The following is a 24,766-nucleotide window of genomic DNA, read 5'->3' on the forward strand; positions in this document are numbered from 1 at the left end:
TTCCTTGGGCACTTACTTCGATGTCAGCCATTTTTTCGTTTGTGCGAGGATTTAGAGAAGGAACTGCAGTGCGGTCATCCTCGGTCAAACAACTTTGGAAAAAGGTGTTTAGTATTTCAGCTTTACGCGTGTCATCCTCTGTTTCAATGCCATCATCATCCCGGAATGTCTGAATATGCTGTTTCGAGCCACTTACTGATTTAACGTAAGACCAGAACTTCCTAGGATTTTCTGTTAAGTCGGTACATAGAATTTTACTTTCGAATTCACTTCCGTGATTTCCCTAAATCGTTTCAGGCAAATGCCGGGATGGTTCCTTTGAAAGGGCACGGCCGATTTCCTTCCCAATCCTTCCCTAACCCGAGCCTGCGCTCCGTCTCTAATGACCTCGTTGTCGACGGGACCTTAAACACTAACCACCACCACCACCTTACTTTGTTGTTGAACCACAGTGGGTTTTTCCCTTCCCTCACAGTTTTACTCGGCACTTACCTGTCTAAAACCCATTTGACGATTGCCTTGAACTTTTTCCACAAACACTCAAGATTGTCAGTGTCGGAACAGAAATTTTCGTTTTGATCTGTTAGGTAGTCTGAAATCTGCCTTCTATTACGCTTGCTAAGCAGATAAACCTTCCTCCCTTTTTTTATATTCTTATTAACTTCCATATGCAGGGATGCTGCAACGGCCTTTTGATCACTGATTCCCTGTTCTGCACTTACAGAGTTGAAACGTTCGGGTCTGTTTGTTATCAATAGGTCCAAGATGTTATCTCCACGAGTCGGTTCTCTGTTTAATTGCTCGAGGTAATTTTCGGATAGTGCACTCAGTATAATGTCACTCGATGCACTGTACCTACAACCCGTCCTAAACATATAAGTGTCCCAGTCTATATCTGGTAAATAGAAATCTCCACCTAAGACTATAACATGCTGAGAAAATTTATGTGAAATGTATTCGTAATTTTCTCTCAGTTGTTCTGCCACAAATGCTGCTGAGTCGGGAGGTCCGTAAAAGGAGCCAATTATAAACCTAGCTCGGTTGTTGAGTGTAACCTCCACCCATAATATTTCACAGGAACTATCCACTTCTACTACACTGCAGGATAAACTACTACTAACAGCGACAAACACTCCACCACCGGTTGCATGCAATCTATCCTTTCTAAACACCGTTTGTGCCTTTGTAAAAATTTCGGCTGAATTTATCTCTGGCTTCAGCCAGATTTCTGTACCTATAACGATTTCAGCTTCGGTGCTTTCTATCAGCGCTTGAAGTTCCGGTACTTTACCAATGCAGCTTCGACAGTTTACAATTACAATACCGATTGATGCTTGGTCCCCGCATGTCCTGACTTTGCCCCGCACCCTTTGAGGCTGTTGTCCTTTCTGCACTTGCCTGAGGCCATCTAACCTAAAAAAACCGCCCAGTCCACGCCACACAGCCCCTGCTACCCGTGTAGCCGCTTGCTGCGTGTAGTGGACTCCTGACCTATCCAGCGGAACCCGAAACCCCACCACCCTATGGCGCAAGTCGAGGAATCTGCAGCCCACACGGTCGTAGAGCCGTCTCAGCCTCTGATTCAGGCCCTCCACTCGGCTCTGTACCAAAGGTCCGCAGTCAGTCCTGTCGACGACGCTACAGATGGTGAGGTCTGCTTTCATCCCGCTAGCGAGACAGGCAGTCTTCACCAAATCAGATAGCCGCCGGAAGCCAGAGAGGATTTCCTCCGATCCATAACGACACACATCATTGGTGCCGACATGAGCGACCACCTGCAGATGGGTGCACCCTGTACCGTTCATGGCATACGGAAGGACCCTTTTCACATCTGGAATGACTCCCCCCGGTATGCACACGGAGTGCACATTGGTTTTCTTCCCCTCTCTTGGTGCCATATCACTAAGGGGCCCCATTACGCGCCTGACGTTGGAGCTCTTAACTGCCAGCAAGCCCACCCTCTACGACCGCCCGGATCTTGCTGACTGAGGGGCAACCTCTGGAACAGGACAAGCCGAAGATCAGTATCAGCCTGAGACAGAGCCTGAAACCGGTTCGTCAGACAAACTGGAGAGGCCTTTCGTTCAGTCCTCCGGAATGTCTTTCGCCCCCTGACACACCTTGAGACGACCTCCCACTTTACCACAGGTGAGGGATGAGCCTTAATGCGAGCAGTATCCCAGGCAGCCACAGTCGTAGTCCGATCGCGGGATGCGTGGGACGAGCTGGCTGTCCCCGACAACCCCCATCCGGACCCCCACAGTGACGCCCATTGGCAACAGCCTCAAGCTGTGTGACCGAAGCCAACACTGCCTGAAGCTGGGAGCGAAGGGATGCCAACTCAGCCTGCATCCGAACACAGCAGTTGCAGTCCCTATCCATGCTAAAAACTGTTGTGCAAAGAAAGTCTGAACTAATCTACAGAGAGCGCAAACAAATCGACACAAAACTTAAACGGTTATTAAAATAAAAGACTGCCTAGTAAATGCAGTGATGCCGCTACTTGCGCACTGCTGCCACACTGCTTGGCGGCGGAAGGAGACTACGCGATTTTACACTATTCAGGTACTAAAACGCGATGCTACAACTCTCAAATACTATAATACGCCAGAAATTTCTGAATTTAAACAATGCAAGTACCAAAAACACGCAAATAAATTAAGAATTAAACTGTGTAACAAATGAGTGAGCTAGGAGTATACGACTTTCTGCTGGCAGCTGCTTATCCAACGGCGGCAGGCTTATCCAACGGCGGCAGGGAGCACACTTCCACTGTCTTAGAGATCTGGTGATGTGCTAGCCAGGGTAACAACCTCACATCCTCTGTATTAGGTTAGGTCAAGACGACATGGACAACAAACTGTATTGTATCATCTTGTTGAAGGACAACGTCATGGAGGCCTCAAAGATAGAGCACAGTCAGCTACCTTAGCAAGTCAGAAATGAAACAGATGCTGTCGAAAGTGGTAGCTATTCGAACCATAGGTGATCGTATTGGGTATGCAGCAGCACCCCCATACTATCAGACCAGGTGCTGGCCCCTCCAATGAATCTGTCGATGTTCGTTCTCCTCAGGCCCTCCACACATGGATACATCCGTCATTATTGTGTATGCAAAAGCACAACTCGTCTGAAGAGAGAATGTGGTTCCACTCGAGAAACCAATGTTGTCACTGAGCTCATGACTGTTGGCGTACTTCTCTCTGGTGATGTGGCAAGAGAAGCCGCAGCAATGACCACCATGCTGACAGTCAGTGGAGCTCGAGATATCATGATGCTGTGTGTGTGGAAACTCATCTTGATGAAAACCAGCCTAGTTGCTGACACAAGGCCTGTGACACAGCTCTATAATACTGCAAACCGTATAACTGTCTTCTTTGGCACTAGTCACTTTGGATGGTTGAGGACACACACGGCATTGAGAATAACCCTCATGAACCTATCAAAATGGCTCTAAGCACTTTGGGACAACATCTGAAGTCATCAGTCCCCTAGACTTAGAACTAATTTAACCTAACTAACCTAAGGACATCACAAACATCCATGCTCGAGGCCGGCCTTGAGCCTATCGATTCCATAGACGCATAATGGTCTTGGGATCCCAACCAACGCTGACATCAACGTCGTGGCATAATAGACCACAGTCTTGATAGGCTACGAATCCAGAAATGTCGAATCCTGAAATATGCTGGTAGTCGTTTCTCCTTCTGACGTGAGACATAACATGATCACCTCGCACACACAAAGAATACATTCAAATGAGAGCTCTCAATGAAAAATCCGCTGGTTAATATTTCCTTACACAGGGTGATTCACCTAAAACTACGAATCCAGAAATGTCGAATCCTGAAATATGCTGGTAGTCGTTTCTCCTTCTGACGTGAGACATAACATGATCACCTCGCACACACAAAAGAATACATTCAAATGAGAGCTCTCAGTGATAAATCCGCTGGTTAATATTTCCTTACACAGGGTGATTCACCTAAAACTTGCACCGCAAATACTGTGGAAATGGAAAATGCTATTGATGTGCTCGTACTGTTAGCCAATCAATATATTGTAATAATAGTTACAAAGTATATTTTAGTGGAAACATACAGTTTTTAAATGGAACCATGCGTATTGAGATTACCAAACTAAAAGTAGGATAAATTAGAATGTCAGAGGTGTTTGTTGTAGGATTCTAGTGCGAGTCGTTTACGAGACATCGCAATACTTGTGGTAGCGCACAAGAGACCAACACATGTGCATACATTAGTTATGTGGATTCTGAACAGTAACGAGACAATTGACTATCACACACTGTGTTAAAAATGACTACCGGCAGCGGCAATACACGTTTCTAGTCTGGTATGGAACGACTGCTGCACACATTCTAGCATTTCAGTAGAGATGTCTGAGCAGGCTGCAGTAATACGTCATTGCAAATCCCCGGGTGTAGCTGGTATGTCCTTGTAGACTGCATCTTTCAGCTTCCTCATACAAAAAGTGCTCTGCATCAGATCCAACGGTATTGAAACAATTCGTGAATACATGCTGCAATACTTCATACACTATGAGATGGACACCCGTCATGTTGGTATGACAGGTTCCTGCTAGTCTGCAGACGAACGTCTTCTAGCATTCATGGAAGGTGGTGTGTTTTAAGGCTGTGTTACTCCTTCACATTCAGTGTTCTATCTATGAAAAATGGGCCATGAGCTGATGGTTCACTATCCCACACCACACATTTACACTTCATGGACGCTGACATTCCACCTGAAAAAGCCAGCAGGGATTGACAACAGACCAATAGTGCATGTTTTGCTGTTAACGTCGTCATGATTTGTTTCATCACTAAACAAAATACGTGATACGCCTGGAGTATCTTGCCTTAAGAGCCATATACAGAAGTTAACACGATTTTCATAATCGTTTCCATGCAGCTCCTGATGGAGAGAGATGTGAATGGGATGGGACCTAAGTCGAGGGAGAATGTGTAGGGCACTTTCCAGACTCATGCCACTTCCTCGTGCAATTGTACTGGAGCTAACGAGCGGATCACCTGCAACAGCAGCAAGAACATTGATACCCCCTTCTTCTGTCATCACTAGCTTCCTTCTGTTATGTTGTCTAGGTGTTACATAGCACTTTAATGTAACTGACTGAAGAGTTTGATAAATAACTGCCGAGATGGTTGACGTCTGTCGGGATATCTTGCCACATGCACAGTAGAAGAACGAACTGCATTCTTCCTACACTTTCCATACACCAGAGCATGTCAGCTTTTTCTACATTGGTGAACACCTTCTTCCCCTCACCACCTACTGCTTGGACTGCCACACACTAATTGACTGGCTGGCCGGAGTGGCCGAGCGGTTCTAGGCGCTTCAGTCTGGAATCGCGCGACCACTACGGTGTGTGCTGTCCTTAGGTTAGTTAGGTTTAAAGTAGTTCTAAGTCTAGGGGACTGATGGCTTCAGATGTTAAGTCCCATAGTGCTCAGAGCCATTTGAACCATTTTGAACTAATTGACTAGCAAGTCACAATGCACTCAAGGAACACACAAGCGCACTGTAAGCAAACACAACAACATCGCACCTAGCATGTACACTGGTTGGATGAGACAAACAACTGTCGGTGTGTGAACTTTTCAAAATACGATATCTCGTAAATGACTCGCACTAAACTCCTGCAACAAACACCACTGACTTACCAATTTATCCTACTTTTATTCTGCTAATGTCAATAGGCACTGTTTCATTTAAAAAAGTGTACTTTTGCACAAAATATACACTTTCCAGGTATTATTACAATCTGTTGATTGGTTAACAATATGAGGCCCTGATTACCAACACACACTGTGGAAACCACCCACTAATAGCACTTCCCTTTTCCGAAATATTGGAAGTGGAAAAAATGGTTCAAAAGGCTCTGAGTACTACGGGACTTAACATCTGAGATCAGTCCCCTAGAACTTAGAACTACTTAAACCTAACTAACCTAAGGACATCGCACACATCCATGCCCGAGGCAGGATTCGAACCTGCGACCGTAGCAGTCGCGCAGTTCCAGACTGAAGCGCCTAGAACCGCTCGGCCACTCCGGCCGGCCATTTGAAGTGCTAGCTTTAGGCGATTCGTTCTGTATAAGGAATGCGGATGCATACTCCTGCATACTTCACAGCATTCGCTGAAATGCTAATCATTTCTATATCCAAGTATGCAGTACACTTTGATAGTCTGACATACGTTTCATACCGGTACCATTCTCATGCCGTCGCAGTTTTAATGGACAGCAGTGTATATTGCACATAATAGCCACGAGTGTAAAAAATGAAAGGAATTATGAAATTGTACGTAATATTACCTACTCTCCTCTTTCCTGTGTTCCATTTGACGAAAGTATCATTTGTTTCGAACAATAATTAATTCCGCTTTCGTATATTGTTTATGCTGTTTCATATGATCTAGAGCGCGGCTACATGTGGTGTCTGCAGGGCTGCTCCCTGTATAGTTCGGCCACCACAGTTCCGTCTATGTTTAGCGGCCCAGGTAAGGCCCCTGTCTCACCTTCGCGGTTGTTAGTAAATAGACGCGGCAAGGCGTTATAATATACAGTCTAGCCGCCAGCAGCTGCCGCAGCGTCGGGGTGGGGGTGGGGGGGGGTGGGGGGTGCCAACTTCGCCACTACCTGGCGGGTGTGCCGCAGGACACAATGCTGTCACTGGAGGGCACTATTTTACTTCCGTCCGGTCACATGCTCACATGGTACTGTGCCATGTCCTCCCATAGGCAGCTACATAGGTCCACGCTCTGCCCAGAGGAGGCGAGACACGTCCCAGAATTTTTTTATTTATTTATTTGCTATTTTCTTTGTTATCGATACAGGGTGAACATTAATAAAACCGCAGGGCAGATTACTGGCTGGAAATGGAGGAAAAAATATCCTACGAAAATGTGTCCAGAAATGCATTGTTGCCATGGTAGATGACGACCCCTTGCAGTGTCTGTAGCCCACAGATGATGACAACGCAGATTGATTATGCCAGTTCTGGTAAAGGTTGCGTTGTCGTTAATGCGGATTGATGACATAAATCCCATAATTGTGATAGCTTGGTGCAAAAGCCTTCGGCAAAGGAGAAACCCGCTGCTGATGCACCTTGCACTCGTTGCAGGTGATAGGGACAGTAGCGGTTGTCATGTAGGATACACGTATTCGTACTTTGGCTTATCATTTTGGTGGGCCACTTGCCTAGAGCTTGTACTTGGGTTCGTCTGAATATCCTGTGAAACCCAGTCCTCCATATCTGGCGTACGCACAGTCCGCCGCTTCCCTGTCTGAAAGGACCCATGACCACACAAACGCCCAAAATGAGCTTGGAACGTTGTGTGATGTGGTTGGAGTCTATGAGGGTACTTGTTTTAATATAGCCATGCTGCCTCTCGACGGTTTCCATACACAAACACCATCGGTTTATTCCCGACAGGAACGCCTGACTATTCTACTGCTTACAGTATACTGTGTCAAGCACACAGTCTGCAACATACAAGGAACACACGGCACCTGGTCCGAGGAACTTTCACTCATCAGCGCCATCTACCGCGGCAATGATTCATTTCCGAACACGTGTTCATAGGACCTCTTTTTCTCCATTTCCAGTCAGGATCCGTCCCTGCAGTTTGTCGATTTTATTTATGTTGACCCTGTATAAAAGAATGGACCGAATTTTGCAGCATGAATTGGCAGGGATAGCACATAATATTTTAACATAACATCAAATGTGTTTGTAATAAACAAGCATTGTGCTGTTTAAGGAGGAAAAACCTACATAGAATATTTACAACTAAAAAAAGTAAAAACAAAAGTCTGCTTACTACCATTTGGCCATCTGGCGCACAGGTATCCGTTCATCTGGAATTCAGAAGGCACACGTTACTGGTCTGTTACACTATGCAACATTGGTATATCACAAATTTTGTAATTTATAATTCTAGACTACACTACTATATAGTACTGCACTACATGACCTCGTATCAGAACCAAGCTGGATTCCTTATTTGTCTATATGGTTAGCCCCATCCCCCGGCATGCTGAAGATCCAACTCAGGATTCACAGAGGCTGCACTGCTGTGCCCCCAAGATGTGGAGATTGGGAGATGTAAGAATTTTTAACATGTTGCAGCCCTTTAAGCAACTGTGATGAATTTGTGGTGTCACCGCCAGACACCACACTTGCTAGGTGGTAGCCTTTAAATCGGCCGCGGTCCGTTAGTATACGTCGGACCCGCGTGTCACCACTATCAGTGACTGCACACCGAGCGCCGCCACACGGCAGGTCTATGTCTAGAGAGACTCCCTAGCACTCACCCCAGTTGTACAGCCGACTTTGGTAGCGATGGTTCACTGTCTACATACGCTCTCATTTGCAGAGACGACAGTTTAGCACAGCCTTCAGCTACGTCATTTGCTACGACCTAGCAAGGCGCCATATTCAGTTCAAGAACGTATTCTGAACAGATAATATTGTGAATCATGTACAGTCAAGAGCGACGTTCATCATTAATGGATTAAAGTTAAGTATCAAACTAATTACGTCCGCTTTCTGAATTCTCATTCCTTGTCATGTTCCAGACCTGACGTCAGTATAGTTCTTCCCTCCTCACGCTAGCCTGCTTGAGCTAAAACGCGTGCATTTCGGCCTCCACTCGGAACACGGTGTTGGCTCTTCTGCTAACACAAAAGAATTAATACGTCAAAGATCCGCCTCAGTTGCGAAAAGTTACTGGTCTTTACCCAGGTTTCAGCTAGAGTAATCTAGCCGTCTTCAGAAGTACACCCTTGGAAATTGAAATAAGATCACCGTAAATTCATTGACCCAGGAAGGGGAAACTTTATTGACACATTCCTGGGGTCAGATGCATCACATGATCACACTGACAGAACCACAGGCACATAGACACAGGCAACAGAGCATGCACAATGTCGGCACTAGCACAGTGTATATCCATCTTTCGCAGAAATGCAGGCTGCTATTCTCCCATGGAGACGATCGTAGAGATGCTGGATGTAGTCCTGTGGAACGGCTTGCCATGCCATTTCCACCTGGCGCCTCAGTTGGACCAGCGTTCGTTCTGGACGTGCAGACCGCGTGAGACGACGCTTCATCCAGTCCCAAACATGCTCAATGGGGGACAGATCCGGAGATCTTGCTGGCCAGGGTAGTTGACTTACACCTTCTAGAGCACGTTGGGTGGCACGGGATACATGCGGACGTGCATTGTCCTGTTGGAACAGCAAGTTCCCTTGCCAGTCTAGGAATGGTAGAACAATGAGTTCGATGACGGTTTGGATGTACCGTGCACTATTCAGTGTCTCCTCGACGATCACCACAGGTGTACGGCCAGTGTAGGAGATCGCTCCCCACACCATGATGCCGGGTGTTGGCCCTGTGTGCCTCGGTCGTATGCAGTCCTGATTGTGGCGCTCACCTGCACGGCGCTAAACAAGCATATGACCATCATTGGCACCAAGGCAGAAGCGACTCTCATCGCTGAAGACGACACGTCTCCATTCGTCCCTCCATTCACGCCTGTCGCGACACCACTGGAGGCGGGCTGCACGATGTTGGGGCGTGAGCGGAAGACGGCCTAACGGTGTGCGGGACCGTAGCCCAGCTTCATGGAGACGGTTGCGAATGGTCCTCGCCGAAACCCCAGGAGCAACAGTGTCCCTAATTTGCTGGGAAGTGGCGGTGCGGTCCCCTACGGCACTGCGTAGGATCCTACGGTCTTGGCGTGCATCCGTGCGTCGCTGCGGTCCGGTCCCAGGTCGACGGGAACGTGCACCTTCCGCCGACCACTGGCGACAACATCGATGTACTGTGGAGACCTCACGCCCCACGTGTTGAGCAATTCGGCGGTACGTCCACCCGGCCTCCCGCATGCCCACTATACGCCCTCGCTCAAAGTCCGTCAACTGCACATACGGTTCACGTCCACGCTGTCGCGGCATGCTACCAGTGTTAAAGACTGCGATGGAGCTCCGTATGCCACGCAAACTGGCTGACACTGACGGCGGCGGTGCACAAATGCTGCGCAGCTAGCGCCATTCGACGGCCAACACCGCGGTTCCTGGTGTGTCCGCTGTGCCGTGCGTGTGATCATTGCTTGTACAGCCCTCTCGCAGTGTCCGGAGCAAGTATGGTGGGTCTGACACAAAGGTGTCAATGTGTTCTGTTTTCCATTTCCAGGAGTGTATAAAATGCCTTGTATTAATTTATTTTATATTTTTTGAAGAAGGCTAGATTATTCTAGCTGAAACCTGGGTAAAGACCAATAACTTTTCGCAACTGAGGCTGATCTTCGACGTATTGATTGGGAGATGGTTGTCAGGGTCTCACGAAACCATATCTGGTCCTCTCAATGACTCATCTCCATACCGCTTCCAGAAGGTTGTTTTAAATGGCTGTTCTGCCGTGGCACGGGTCATTATTATGACGTATGGCATCTTATTGGTTATCTCTCTGCCACGTAGGGTTGCAGTTCATCAGCTGATACTTAAGCTGTCAGCGAGTTTAGCTTATGCCACAGTTCCTCATTCCTTACTAATATCATGGACTGTTGCATTACGAAATGCGTTTCTGTCCTGGTCTGTAACATCTTGTCCCGGGCTCCTATGGATCAAGAACTGCTTCAGGTCTCTGCAATGGAGCCCGCCTGCCGTGACCGCTACCAGCCGAGTTATTATGTCGTCTTCGCCGTGGGCCACATGTGCTGCTGCGCTTCCAACAGATAGCTGGCTCACAAGGTACTGTACCGCTGTGGTTGCCAGTAGGTGCCTACGAGCTCCTCGCCTCGTACGACCCTGCCGAATTCTCTTCCCTGCTCCTTGACACACTGTCCAGGATAGACAGTTTCCAGTTATCAAGTTGTGAAGACATTCTCTCTCAAAAGCACACTTTGTTTAGTAATTATAGTAAACAGCTGTGTCGTAAAAGTGTGTTTCATCATTCGTCAGCAGAGGACAGAACAGACGTAATCACATTTAACTCTACATTTTGAATGACTTTTTCTCTTCGTGAATATACCGTCTTCACTGAAGACAATGACTTAGCGTTACCAGCTGACCTTGTGTAGAGCTGTAGGTGCAATAGCACTTTGTGTGATCCATATGAAGCGTTAGTACTCTTTTAGTCGCTGTATGTTGTTGTCACACATCTAAATTTTGGTTCATCACGAGATGCATAAAATGGTTATATCTCAACTAGGTGTAACGTACATCGTGAATTAACCTGGAGCTGCAGTGTCTAGGAGGGTTCTTTTGTACTGACATAAGTACACTCATGCTCATAAATTAAGGATAATGCTGATACATGGGGAAACAACGCTCTGATGGGCAGTTTGGAGGTTTGAATCATCTCGGGAAATGACCATGCGGTGCATTTGACTTGAAGTCTTCGCACGGTGGCGCTGGCAGCAGTCTAAATACGCAGAGGTGTATTGGTGCACGTCAGAGTACGGTGCAGCGAGTAAGTGTGCAGACGTTTTCAGACGTGCTAATGGTGACTGGGTGTTGAAAATGGCTCAAAGAACACATATTGATGACTTTATGAGGGCTAGAGTACTAGGGCGTCTGGAGGCTGGTCAAACACAGCAGGTTGTAGCACAGTGCCACAAAGTGTGATCTCAAGATTATGGCAACGATTCCAGCAGACAAGAAACGTGTCCAGGCGCTACAGTACGGGACGTCCACAGTGTGCAACACCACAAGAAGATCGATATCTCACCATCAGTGCCCGCACACGGCCACGGAGTATTGCAGGTAGCCTTGCTCGGGAACTTACCGCAGCCACTGGAACAGTTGTCTCCAGACACACAGTCTACAGACGGCTGAACAGACATGGTTTATTCTCCTGGAGACCTGCAAGGTGCATTCCACTGACCCCTGGTGACAGGAGAGACCGTAAAGCCTTGTGTCAAAAACACAGTACATGGTCATTGGAACAGTAATCCCAGATTATGTTCACGGACGACTCCAGGTATAGATTGAACAGTGACTCTCGCTGGATTTTCATCTGGCGTGAACCAGGAGCCAGATACCAACCCCTTCATGTGCTTGAAAGGGACTTTTATGGAGGTCGTGGTTTGAGGGTGTGGGCTAGGATAATGAATGGTGCACGTACACCCCTGCATGTTTTTGACAGAGGAACTGTAACAGGTCAGGTATATTGGGACGTCATTTTGCATCAGTATGTCCACCTTTTCAGGGGTGCAGTGGGTCCCACCTTCCTCCTGATGGATGATAACGCACAGCCCACCGAGCTACCACCGTGGAGGAGTACCTCGAAACAGAAAATATCAGGCAAATGGAGTGCCCTGCCTGCTCTCCAGACCTAAACCCCATCGAGCACGTCTGGGATGCTCTCGGTCGACATATCGCTGCACGTCTTCAAACCCCTACGACACTTCAGGAGCTCCGAGAGGCACTAGCTCAAGAATGAGAGGCTGCAACCCAGCAGCTGCTCGACCACCTGATCCAGAGTATGCCAACCCATTGTGCGGCCTGTGTACGTGTGCATGGTGATCATATCCCATATTGATGTCGGAGTACATGCGCAGGAAACAGTGGCGTTTTGCAGCACATGTGTTTCGGGAAGGTTTTCTCAACTTATCACCAATACCGTGGACTTACAGATCTGTGTCGTGTGTGTTCCCTTTGTGCCTATGCTATTAGCGCCAGTTGTGTGTAGTGCCACGTTGTGTGGCACCACATTCTGCAATTATCCTTAATTTATGAGCATGAGTGTGGATAAAAAAAGAGTGAAGCGCCATGTAGACAACGTCAGATGTCAAAGTAACTTCGTACACATACACACGATACGTGTGTACGTGGATTATTAGCGTTGTAATTGTCTTGACAGACTGAACAACAATCAAAGTGCATCAGTACTGTTCGTGTTTAGTGTTGTTATCAGGCCCAGTAGGGCATAAAAGGATCGCGAACAATGTCATATACTGAATGATCACTGTGAAGGACGTTGAGATGCCGCGTACTCATATGATACAGTGTTATCAACACATGACAGAGTTAGAAAGTGGTCTCATAGTGGGTCTCCATTCGGTTGGCTGTTTGAATCGTGCAACATCCAGATTTGTGGGGCATTCAGATGTGACAATGATCTGATGTTGGACAATATAGGAATGTAAAGCAGGCATACTCTTCGTTAAGGTTCCGGTCGTCCACTGACAAGGGAGGGTAGCTACGTTGTGCACCAAGCACATCTGAACCTCTTTACATCTGAGCCTGCCATCCGAGAACGACTAATGGGCTCCCTGTAACATTCTATGTCATCCAGTACTATTGGTGTGAGAATAGCAGCAGCCGGATTAGGGAGATACCGTGCCATGTATAGGCCGCAACTAACACCACGCTAGAAAAGCCTGCATTCAGAGTGATGCTGTGAGTGGTAAGCACTGACTGCTGCTGGATAGCGTCATATTGTGTTCAGTGGTAGATTGCACTTATGCACTATTCCTGGATAAACATCGATCGCTAGTAAGGCAACATTCTGGGGACAGGTTCCCTTGTGTTATATATCATGCATCAATATTGTGGTACCATTTTTCAGTAGGACAATGCTCACAGCACGGTCTCTCTGACTGTCTGTATGATGTTGAGGTACTACTGTGGCGAGCAAGATCCCCAGATCTGTGCCTGACAGAATATGTGTGAGACCAGCTCATACGCGAACTCCAGCCCAGCGCCAGTATCCAGGAAATCAAGGACCAACTACAATAGTAGTTTGGGTCAGCTTGCATTAGCTTCACCACACCCTTCCCAACTGAATCACTGCATGCATCCAGACGAGAGGAAGCACAGCGTCATACTGTTAAGAGTGCTCATATTGCCAAGTTCTTTGTAACATTGAGTCGATATTGTAATTACACACCCTCTCAAACTGCGAGGTTTCATTGTGGTTTCATTCCTTCTCCCATTCTGGGTGCTCCTTTTTTCAGGCAGTATATTATGCCAAACGAAAGACTTAACATTTTGTTTCCAATTATTATCCATCTTGCTAGTTCCATGTCTTGCTGCTAAACGGGAAAGGTTTTTGTGTACATATGCTTGAAAAAACTAAAAGCAGCACAAGAATGCATTATTTACTCGTCTGATTTGTCCCAAACATTAGCTTTTACTCAAATCCGCTTGTTGACGTGGCGATAGTTTGTGAACTGGAGTACAATAATTTTGAATAACAGTTTGCAGAGAACGTAAGTGATCAACACATTGTTGGACTAGACAGACATACTTGCTTTCCTGTAGTACATTCTCTCCTTCCCTCTATCTTTACTTCTTCTCTGCATCGCTTAAATCTTTTAAATTCTAGCAGTTAAGTAGTATCCTGTAGTGTTGAATTTTGGAGTTGTACAGATAACTACTTGTAAAAGAAAGCAATTTTATTACAGTATGAATGAAATACCCACAACATTGGTGTAATATTCTACAATACAGCGTGAGTCAAAAGTCGCAGTACACCCTGTTATGTCAAAAATCTTGCAGAAATGGGGAAACATGAATATTCCAGCAAAGTGTGACTTAGGCGGTCTACTCCTCCGCTAAGACCTTGCCTAGTCGGCGGTGCAGGTCTCCCGCATCGTCCCCTACGCTCCTCGGAGTATAGGACATCAATCATCATCATCACCACCTTTTACAGTATGTACCGAACATGGGCGCCATCTTGAAACCAGCCATCTTGAATCCGTTTTTTTTTTTTTTTTTTTTTTTTTTTTTTTTTAAATGTAAAGGGGGTCGTGTGATATATCAAATAACATCAGCATTTTCTGATAAGTTCATTCCTGTAAACAGATATGAAGTAGCAGCTATGTTTCACAAGTTACAACACATTTTGGTTGCAATCATGGGCTGGACTGTTCAACATGGTGTCCCTCTCGGTCAATGCACATTTGAAGGTGCTGAATCCAATCGAGATGCACTAGCAGAAGAATTTCCGCAGAAATGCTGACACACGCTTCTTCAGTGCGTTGCTTGATATGGTGCCTGTTCCTTATTTTCTCTAAATATACGAATTGCTTTAAATGACACTACAAATAAAGGTCAAATGGTGTGAGATCAGGTCATCTGGGTGGCCATTCCACAGAACGATGTCAGCCAATCCAGTGACCAGAACACTGATCATCTAACCACTCACAACTGCTCTGTAGTGTGGTGGAGCTGCATCCTGTTGAAATTAAGAGGGAGAGCTGCTATCTTCATTCAGAACAAGGTAAACACCACATCTTGCAACATTTCCAGATAGCGTTGAGCATTTAGGTTTCGCTCAATGAGAATGGGTTAAATTACATGGGTACCCTCATATTCTGCACCATACCATACCTTTACAACACCAAAAGGTTGCATCCAGTGTGGCTTCTGGTCACTCTAGTACTTGTGGTTGTGATGGTTGACTTCACCACTGACAAAGAGTTTGCCTCATCACTGAGCAAGATACTTTGGGCAAAAGAGGGATCTTGTTGAACTTGGTCTAGGGCCCACGTGCAAAACTGCATACATCTGTCTGGCTCATCCTCTGCTAGGTTCTGAAGTAGTTGAATCTTGAGTGGATGCCACTGATAAGCATGAAGCATTCGGAAGATCGATGACTGGCTCATCATACATTCTGCTGACAAACGTCATGTACTGCGGTGTGGGCTCTTCACGAAACGCCAAAACAAATGTTGAGGTTATCTCGTTAGTAGCGCCTTTTTGGATGGCCACTTCATGGCTTGTCTGCCACAGTCCCATTGAATCGGAATTCCGAAATTAAGCACCTGACAGTGTTGTGTGAAATTGGAGGTCTTTCTAGGTGCCGCCTAGTAAAATCTGCCGCTATGACACGGAAACTCCGTTCTTCACACATCAGAATGACGTCAGTTCTCTCCTCCTTGGTCAAAGCAATTTTCTGTTGCCTGCAACAAAAACGTGTTGTCACTTTTGAACCATAACTGCTACTTCGAATATGTTTACAGTAATGAACTTGTCAGAAATTGCTGATATTTGACGTATCATACGACCCCCTTTCCACACAAAGAAATGGACTTGGATTCAAGAAGGCCGATTTAAAGTTGGCGTCCATGTTCGGTAAGATACGTTACTGGAATACTCAAGCTTCCCCATTCCTTCAGGGTTTTTGACGTAACAGGGTGTACTGCAACTTTTGACTACTCACCCTGTGTATATATATATATATATATATATATATATATATATATATATATATATATAAGAGTGGAGTATATAAAATTACGTGTAACTGTGGCACATTCTGTATAGGTCAGTTTGGCAGGGCAATAAGTACCCTCTTGAAGGGACAGCACAGAATTTGGAAACTTGGAAGAGAAGACTCTACTTCTGCAGACCACTTGCTTAAAAAAAGCCATAGTTACAAGATGAAATATTACATCATATCCATAAAGGAAGGGCTATGAACTATCTTGAAATAATGGAAATTAATAAACACATGTCCATCAAACCAAACTTAGTACTGAATGGCCAGACACAGTTCCCTTACTCGCCACTTCTAACTGCAGATACTACTCACAATCCCATCCAGGCCATGTTGTAAATTACCCATCTTACTCACATGCCCTAGTTCTTTTATTCCAGTGTTTCTCTCGCTGTGATAAAAAATTGTACTTCGTATAATGACGACTGCTTCACTCACCTGCTAGCTTAAGTTTTTATTATTATTATTATTATTATTATTATTATTATTATTATTATTTTTGTAATGTAGGAACTATTGAAGAGAGGATTGTTTTGTACAGCGATATTTTTGGAATCTGTAGTCAAAGTCTATTGTTAACTTAATTTCTTCTACGTACAGTTGTTGTAATTTGTCAATAGTTCATTAGTTAATGTGTCACATATTTTATTTTATGTTAAATAATCTTGCATCGCATTTACACTGAAATAATCCCTCTTGTTTTATTCCTAATTCGAACACTAACATTTTTCGTCTGTGGAAACGGAGAAACTCTGTACATGCACTAGTTTAAAACCTTTCATGCAACAGAATTTCACTGCACCACATACTTGTCTTTTTGCCGGACAATGGTGTAACAGCCAAAAACCGGTTAGTGTAACGATGAATAAACATTGTAGAATATTGCACCAGTGTTGTGTGTGTTTGATTCATAATATTCTACCAAGAACCGACAGAACAGTCAATCAATGCAATTTTAATAGTGTGCAGTTGACTGAAACGATAATGACAGTAACTGTGAAACACGGCCTGCAGCCACTTTTAGGGCACGGGCCACATAGAAAACGGCGACTAACAGGTAAACACACATTTCAGAGCTGGACCCGCAGCGGCCACGGGCGTACCGGTCGCGCCGGCTGGCGTGCGCGCTCTCCGGCCTGGAGCTGCTGCTGGGGCTGTCGGTCTGCATGCTCGCCCTCTGGCTGCTGCTGTGGGCGCCGCGCATGCGCACGCGGGACGTGCCCTACTGGAGCGGCGCGCCGGTGAGCGCGCTTCTCGCACATCGAGTCGCCACTCTTATACGAATGCGTACTGTCTGTCCTTTCGGACTCCTCTCCGAGTCCGCAGCTGTGACACATATTATACAGGATGTTCCAAAAAGGTACGGCCAAACTTTCAGGAAACATTCCTCACAAACAAATAAAGAAAAGATGTTATGTGGACATGTGTCCGGAAAGGCTTAATTTCCATGTTGGAGCTCATTTTAGTTTCGTCAGTATGTACTGTACTTCCTCGATTCACCGCCAGTTGGCCCAATTGAAGGAAGGTAATGTTGTCTTCTGTGCTTGTGTTGACATGCGACTCATTGCTCTACAGTACTAGCATTAAGCACATCAGTACGTAGCGTCGACAGGTTAGTGTTCATCACGAACGTGGTTTTGCAGTCAGTGCAATGTTTACAAATGCGGAGATGGCAGATGCCCATTTGATGTATGGATTAGCACGAGGCAATAGCCGTGGCGCGGTACGTTTGTATCGAGAAGATTCCCAGAACGAAGGTGTCCCGACAGGAAGACGTTCGAAGCAATTGATAGGCGTCTTAGGGAGCACGGAACATTCCAGCCTATGACTCGCGACTGAGGAAGACCTAGAACGACGAGGACCCCTGCAATGGACGAGGCAATTCTTCGTGCAGTTCATGATAACCCTAATGTCAGCGTCACAGAAGTTGCTGCTGTACAAGGTAACGTTGACCACGTCACTATATGGAGAGTGCTACGGGAGAACCAGTTGTTTCCGTACCATGTACAGCGTGTGCAGACAATATCAGCAGCTGATTGGTCTCCGCGGGTACATTTCTGAGAATGGTTCATCCGACAATGTGTCAACCCTAATTTCAGTGCACATGTTCCCTTTACGGATGAGGCTTCATTCCAACGTGATCAAATTGTAAATTTTCACAATCAACATGTGTGGACTGACGAGAAGCCGCACGCAATTGTGCAATCACGTCATCAACACAGATTTTCTGTGAACGTTTGGGCAGGCATTGTTGGTGATGTCTTGATTGGGCCCCATGTTCTTCCACCTACGCTCAATGGAGCACGTTATCATGATTTAATACGGGATTCTCTACCTGTGGTGCTAGAACATGTGCCTTTACAAGTACGACACAACATGTGGTTCATGCACGATGGAGCTCCTGCACATTTCAGTCGAAGTGTTCGTACGCTTCTCAACAACAGATTCGGTGACCGATGGATTGGTAGAGGCGGACCATTTCCATGGCCTCCTCGCTCTCCTGACCTCAACCCTCTTGACTTTCATTTATGGGGGCATTTGAAAGCTCTTGTCTACGCAACCCCGGTACCAAATGTAGAGACTCTTCGTGCTCGTATTGTGGACGGCTGTGATACAATACGCCATTCTCCAGGGCTGCATCAGCGCATCAGGGATTCCATGTGACTGAGGATGGATGCATGTATCCTCGCTAACGGAGGACATTTTGAACATTTCCTGTAACAAAGTGTTTGAAGTCACGCTGTTACGCTCTGTTGCTGTGTGTTTCCGTTACACGATTAATGTGATTTGAAGAGAAGTAATAAAATAAGCTCTAACATGGAAAGTAAGCGTTTCCTGACACATGTCCACATAACATATTTTCTTTCTTTGTGTGTGAGGAATGTTTCCTGGAAGTTTGGCCGTACCTTTTTGTAACACCCTGTATAAGTTGAAAGTGAAGGGAGGAGAAACGAAAGGAAAGGGACGGAACTATTGATGTCAGCTGCGTCGGGCCTTTATGTGGAATCATCGGAGGTGAGTGAAAATCTGTGCTGGACCGGGATTCGAACCTGGGATGTGCTGCTTACTAGCCGTTACATTAACCTCTGCACCACCTGGACACAGTATTTATCGCAATTGCGCGGATTATGTCGGCATGCCTTTCGGCTGACCCACATTCCCACCTAGCGCCACCTATTATCCACACTCCCCGTCGGTGTCTTCCACGCTCGCTACTCCGAGATTCCCGCAGGGGGTCGAACGTAGATGTATATCCGCACTGAAGGCGGTGGATTAATTGCACATCGAGGAAAGTCAATTATATGAATGCACGGAGAATGCCTGAAAGAACAGACACCATGAATTCATATAACTGATTCGCCTGCACGAGTCCACCACCTCCTGAGTGGATGAGCAAGTAGTTAGCACAGAGAACACGGACGGGGACTGCAGATATGCCGAGAGGCGTGCCGAGATAGTCCGCACAATTGCAATAATTGCTGCGTCTGGGTGGTGCAGTGTTTAACGCAACTGCCTAGTAAGGAGGAGATCCCAGGTTCTAATTCCGGTCCAGCACAGATTTTCGCTCGTAACCGCTGATTCTGCATAAAGTCCCCATGCAGCTGACATCAGTAGCTCCTACTCTTTTCTTTTCTTTCCTTCCCCCCCCCCCCCTCTCCACCTACAATCTGCATAAAATCTCTTCTCTCCATTTCAGACAAACAGACATAAACATTATGAGACGGATACAATAACGTGATTATCGGCCACGAGCGTAAACAAACGAGAACTGTAGCCACCCGACGGGAGAGGATCGGTGCGGGGGAGCAAGTCCTGCCTCCATCTCGCAGAACTGGCAGTCTATACGAGAGTTGCCACGTCCAATTTTCAGAAAATCTTGACTTATGGGCTAGTGGTCTAAAACGTCGACGGAACAAGGACACAAGAGTCGGGACACAGACGATAATTTTCAGTCAGTGTATAATTACTTTCTTATAACACAGAGTGTAGAAACAGTGCCACACTTGGCATTAGCCATGTAATTCATTTCAGTTTGAGCCAAAAGTGTATCTAGCAAAAACTAGTCCCACCAACAGCTTTGATAGAAACGCGACTTAAAATACGAGGCTCTGGCAATGCTGTAACTGCCTGCAACGTGACCAAGAACAACTAGAATGAACTCTGCGCTGTACCAGGCCTTTCCTACTAGCTCAGTGAGACGACAGTGCCGTGGGGAACGGATATCCAGAATCGCCGATGTTTGAGTAGGGTTCGCGACTAATTTTTTTCCGGTTAAAGCATCAAATTGTACCAGATTTACACATTCACAATGTGGTGTCTTGCTTATTTCTTTCTTTCTGTTACTGTTACCTCCATTTAAACATTAAGACGAAACACGAGCAGCCGGCCGTAGTGGCCGTGCAGTTCTAGCCGCTACAGTCTGGAACCGAGCGACCGCTACGGTCGCAGGTTCGAATCCTGCCTCGGGCATGGATGTGTGTGATGTCCTGAGGCTAGTTAGGTTTAATTGGTTCTAAGTTCTAGGCGACTGATGACTTCAGAAGTTAAGTCGCATAGTGCTCAGAGCCATTTGAACCATTTTTTTTTTTTTTTTCAAGACGAGCTTCTTATAGACGTAAAGGACAATTTTGTTTGTCCATGACACAAATAAAGCCAATAGAAAATAACTGTTGATGCAGTAACATTAACGGTATCCAATGAGGTACTAAAAATAGAATAGGTAGATCCTATGCAACACACCTGCATCCACCATTGCCAAAGTGGCATGCGCATGAGCTATTAGGTCGTGGACATCTACGGGTGGAGTCAGTGGCGGCTGCTGAGTAAGAGCACAAAAGCACGTGAACATCCTAACTTTCGACACCTTGAGGATTTATTGGTTATTTTTCTCTGAATGCTGTTAAACATAACATAGATGCTGCAATCTGAAAGATACGGCACTTAAATCTACCTTGCTACTGCTATTCTAGACTCTATAAGAAACTTGACATCAGGGTCGCGTGCACTTCATTTGTGCATGTATAAAGCAGCTTTTGCACATCCGCAACTTGAGTGACATAATTGACTTATGAGCCAAATAAGTACTGATTTGAAACTCACTGGCAAATTAAAACTGTGTGCCGAACCGAGATTCGAACTTGGGAACTTTGCCTTTCGCGGGCATGTGCTCTACCACGTACTGATTTGATCAACAATGTTAACGATTCACGGTGTGCACAACTAGAAGCTTATGTCAGTGCCACCAGGTGGTAGCACATTGTGGCAGACTTCTATCCCCATTTGCTCGGCCTAAATCCTGCTAGATGACAGCAGATATGATAATTCACTCACTATGTGCTGCATAAAAATCAGATAGGATGTCAGCATATGTTATAGTTGTACTGACAGTAAACCTATTTCATGAGTTTCCGAATGAGTTATAGTAGTTATGAATTTTATCGTACAGTAATCCATTTTGGCGCTGAGAATCATAAGGACCTAAAACGCATCACCATCGATTGTGAGACTATAGCACTTATTCATGCTCCTGAAATCTGTTAATATAGTGAGTTAGGTTTACCTGTGCTGTAGGCCCACATTGTGCACTGTGTGATTAAAAGTATCCGGACCCGTGGCTGAAAATGACTTACAAGTTGGTGGCGCTCTCCATCGATAATGCTGAAATTCAATATAGTGTTGACCCACACTTAGCTTCGATGACAGCTTCCACTCTCGCAGACATACGTTCAATCAGATGCTGAAAGGTTTCTTGGGGAATTCTTAAATTTATATCATAGATACAAAAACATCTATAGGAAAGTGCTGATTGCTCCAAAAAAGTCATTTAATGACAAAATAATATATACTGCAGAGAATAAAATCAAAGCAGAATAACATACTGCTAAGGGAGGGGGATAAAGTAAATAAATGATCCACAGCACTTAGCAAACTATTCCTTGGGCGCATCACCGCAGATGTCCTTGACCTCATTGGCAGTGACCAAGCTCCTGTTCTCCTCACTATCTCTAGTGGTTGCCATCCTCACCCCGCTCCCCGCCTGCCCCGACATCCCTCCTAAACTTGTCCATGATTACTCCCGTACCAACTGGGATGCCTACCGGGACTCCATTCACACCCAGGTTGACGGCCACGACCTTACCCTCCAAACTCCTGATGACATCTCTCACTGCTGCCTTCCTCTATCAGACCTTGTCTGACGCCGTCGCCACCCATATCCCCAACCCGCCACCAGCAATTACGACTAAACATCCGCAACCTGCTTACTGCGAAGAAACGCTGTGCCTGGCGCCAGACATGTACACAACTCAACACCACGCTCCTCATCAACTATTCCAAGTATTGGTCTGCTTTCCACTGCCTTACTGGGAACTGCCCCACCCCCCAGTACACTCTCCTTCTTGATGACCGTCCCTTTCCTGACAACCTCAGTAAGGCCAACCAGTTTGTCTCTCACCTCTCCAATGTTTTTTCCATCCCAGATGATCCCCACTTTGATTATTCCTTCTTCCCTGATGTCATGGACCGTATGAATACCTCTGTTCCTCCCCTTGCTCCTAGCTTCCAGTACTTGGGCCACACACCACCATCTGAACTTAACATTCCCATCACTCCACAGGACATCAGCCTCACACTCTGCACTAAACGCATCTCTGCTCCTGGCCACGACTGCATTACCTACTGCCACCTCAAACACTGCCCTCCCTCGTTCCTTTCAGTCCTTGCCACCCTCTACAATGTCATCCTTGCCACTGGCTTCTATCCCAACCTGTGGAAAAAATCTCATATCCTGATGTTCTCCAAGCCCAACAAGCCTCCATCTGATGCCTCTTCCTATCGTCCTATCTGTCTCACATCGATGTTCAGCAAGCTCTTGGAATCCATCCTTTCCTGGCGCATCCATCACCACCTCCAACAAAACCACCTCCTCCCCGACACCCAATGTGGCTTTCAACCTTCCTTCTCTACCGATGACCAACTCCTTCGCCTCACTCATCTCCTCTCCCTCCAGCTTAATTTCTGTCGCTCAGCCATTTTTGTCTCCCTCGACCTCAAAAAGGCCTACGACCGTGTCTGGCATCCCGGTCTCCTGTTTAAACTCCAAACCTATGCCCTTCCTGTCAACTACATCCGTCTGATGGTCTCCTTCCTCTCCCGCCGCCCCTCCTATGTTACCATCCATAAAGCCAATTCCCACACCTTCTACCCCTCTGCAGGTGTGCCCCAGGGCTCTGTCCTCTCCCCTCTCCTCTACCTCCTGTACACGGCAGATATGCCCCAACCCCCCCCCCCCCCCCCCCCCCGCAGTACACCTCTTGCAATATGCCGATGACACTGCGTTCCTCTCCCTCGCTCCTACTCTCCAATGGTCCCAACGCCCTCTCCAGAATCACCTTGACCTTTTTGCTGCATGGTGTAACCAGTGGCTCCTGAAAATCAGTTCTTCCAAGACCCAGGCAATCATCGTAGGTAGTACCACTTGCTCCTTCCGGCTCCTGGATTTCTCCCTTAACGTCTGCAGCCATCCTGTCTGCCTGACTCCCAGCCTCACCTACCTTGGACTCACCATTGACTGTCACCTCACCTGGATCCCTCATCTCCACTCCATCCAATCCAAACCCCACAACTGCCTCCGACTCCTCAAACTCCTCTCTGGCCGGACATAGGGGTTGCACCCCTCTACCATCCTCCACACCTACAAAACCTTAATCCGTCCCAGTCCCACCTGGATATCTGCCCCCCCCCCCCCCCCCAAATTCTATAAGTCCCTCCAGATCCTTGAGCGTCATGCACTCCGCCTCGTCATCCATATACTCCTCCCATCCCCCACGCAGACCCTCAATGATCTCATTCCTTTCCCACATCTACTCCTATTCCTTGAACATATCCGCATACTCTACACCTCCCGCCGCCTTGATCCCCCTCACCCCCTGGTTGCTCCTCTCCTCTCCCATCCCCGCCCCCTGCCACGTCTTCACTGTTGTGTCCCCCCTACCCTCCCTCTCTACACCATTCATCTCCTTTCCCAAGGTGGCTTCCATCAACTCCCCCTCCCAGATGATGCCCTCTCTCCCTCTATTTATCGCTTCTATCAACTCTGATTCTCACTCCTCCTCCTTTCCTCTGTCCTTTTCCCAGGCTCCACCTACCCTCCCTCTGCCCCCCTTCTCTCCCCCAAGTCCTTTTGCATTTCCCTCCCCTGCCTTTTCCCATTCCCTCTCGTGTCTGCCCTGCCCCTCTCCCCCCTTATAAGTCCTCTCCCTCCTTTGGTTCCCCCCTTTCGTTTTTTTCCTTTCCTCCCTCCTTGTTTTCTCCCTCATCTGGCCAGATCTCCCCCCCCCCCCCCCCATCAGCCCTTGGCTAGGGAGTGTCATCTTTGTGCCGACATTTTCGTGCAGTGTTTTGCAATGAGTGTTCAGTGTTGTGTGTCTTTTGAGAAGTGTTGCGAACGGCCATCATACTGTCGCTAGGAGTGATTTTTTATCTCTTGCGAACAGAAAC

General features: G+C 46.7%; 1 protein-coding gene across 2 annotated transcripts in view; it reads left to right on the forward strand.

The window, feature by feature from the left end:
* Positions 1-24,766, forward strand: part of LOC126365844 (uncharacterized) — a 333,343-nt gene that overhangs the window by 284,306 nt on the left and 24,271 nt on the right. For both annotated transcript variants that reach the window (XM_050008482.1, XM_050008484.1), the window contains exon 4: positions 17,342-17,508. In XM_050008482.1, coding sequence (XP_049864439.1) covers positions 17,342-17,508 — 167 coding nt within the window. The remainder of the gene's footprint in view (positions 1-17,341; positions 17,509-24,766) is intronic.

This window comes from Schistocerca gregaria, chromosome 4 (genome assembly GCF_023897955.1).
Source record: "Schistocerca gregaria isolate iqSchGreg1 chromosome 4, iqSchGreg1.2, whole genome shotgun sequence".
Lineage (NCBI taxonomy): Eukaryota > Metazoa > Arthropoda > Insecta > Orthoptera > Acrididae > Schistocerca > Schistocerca gregaria.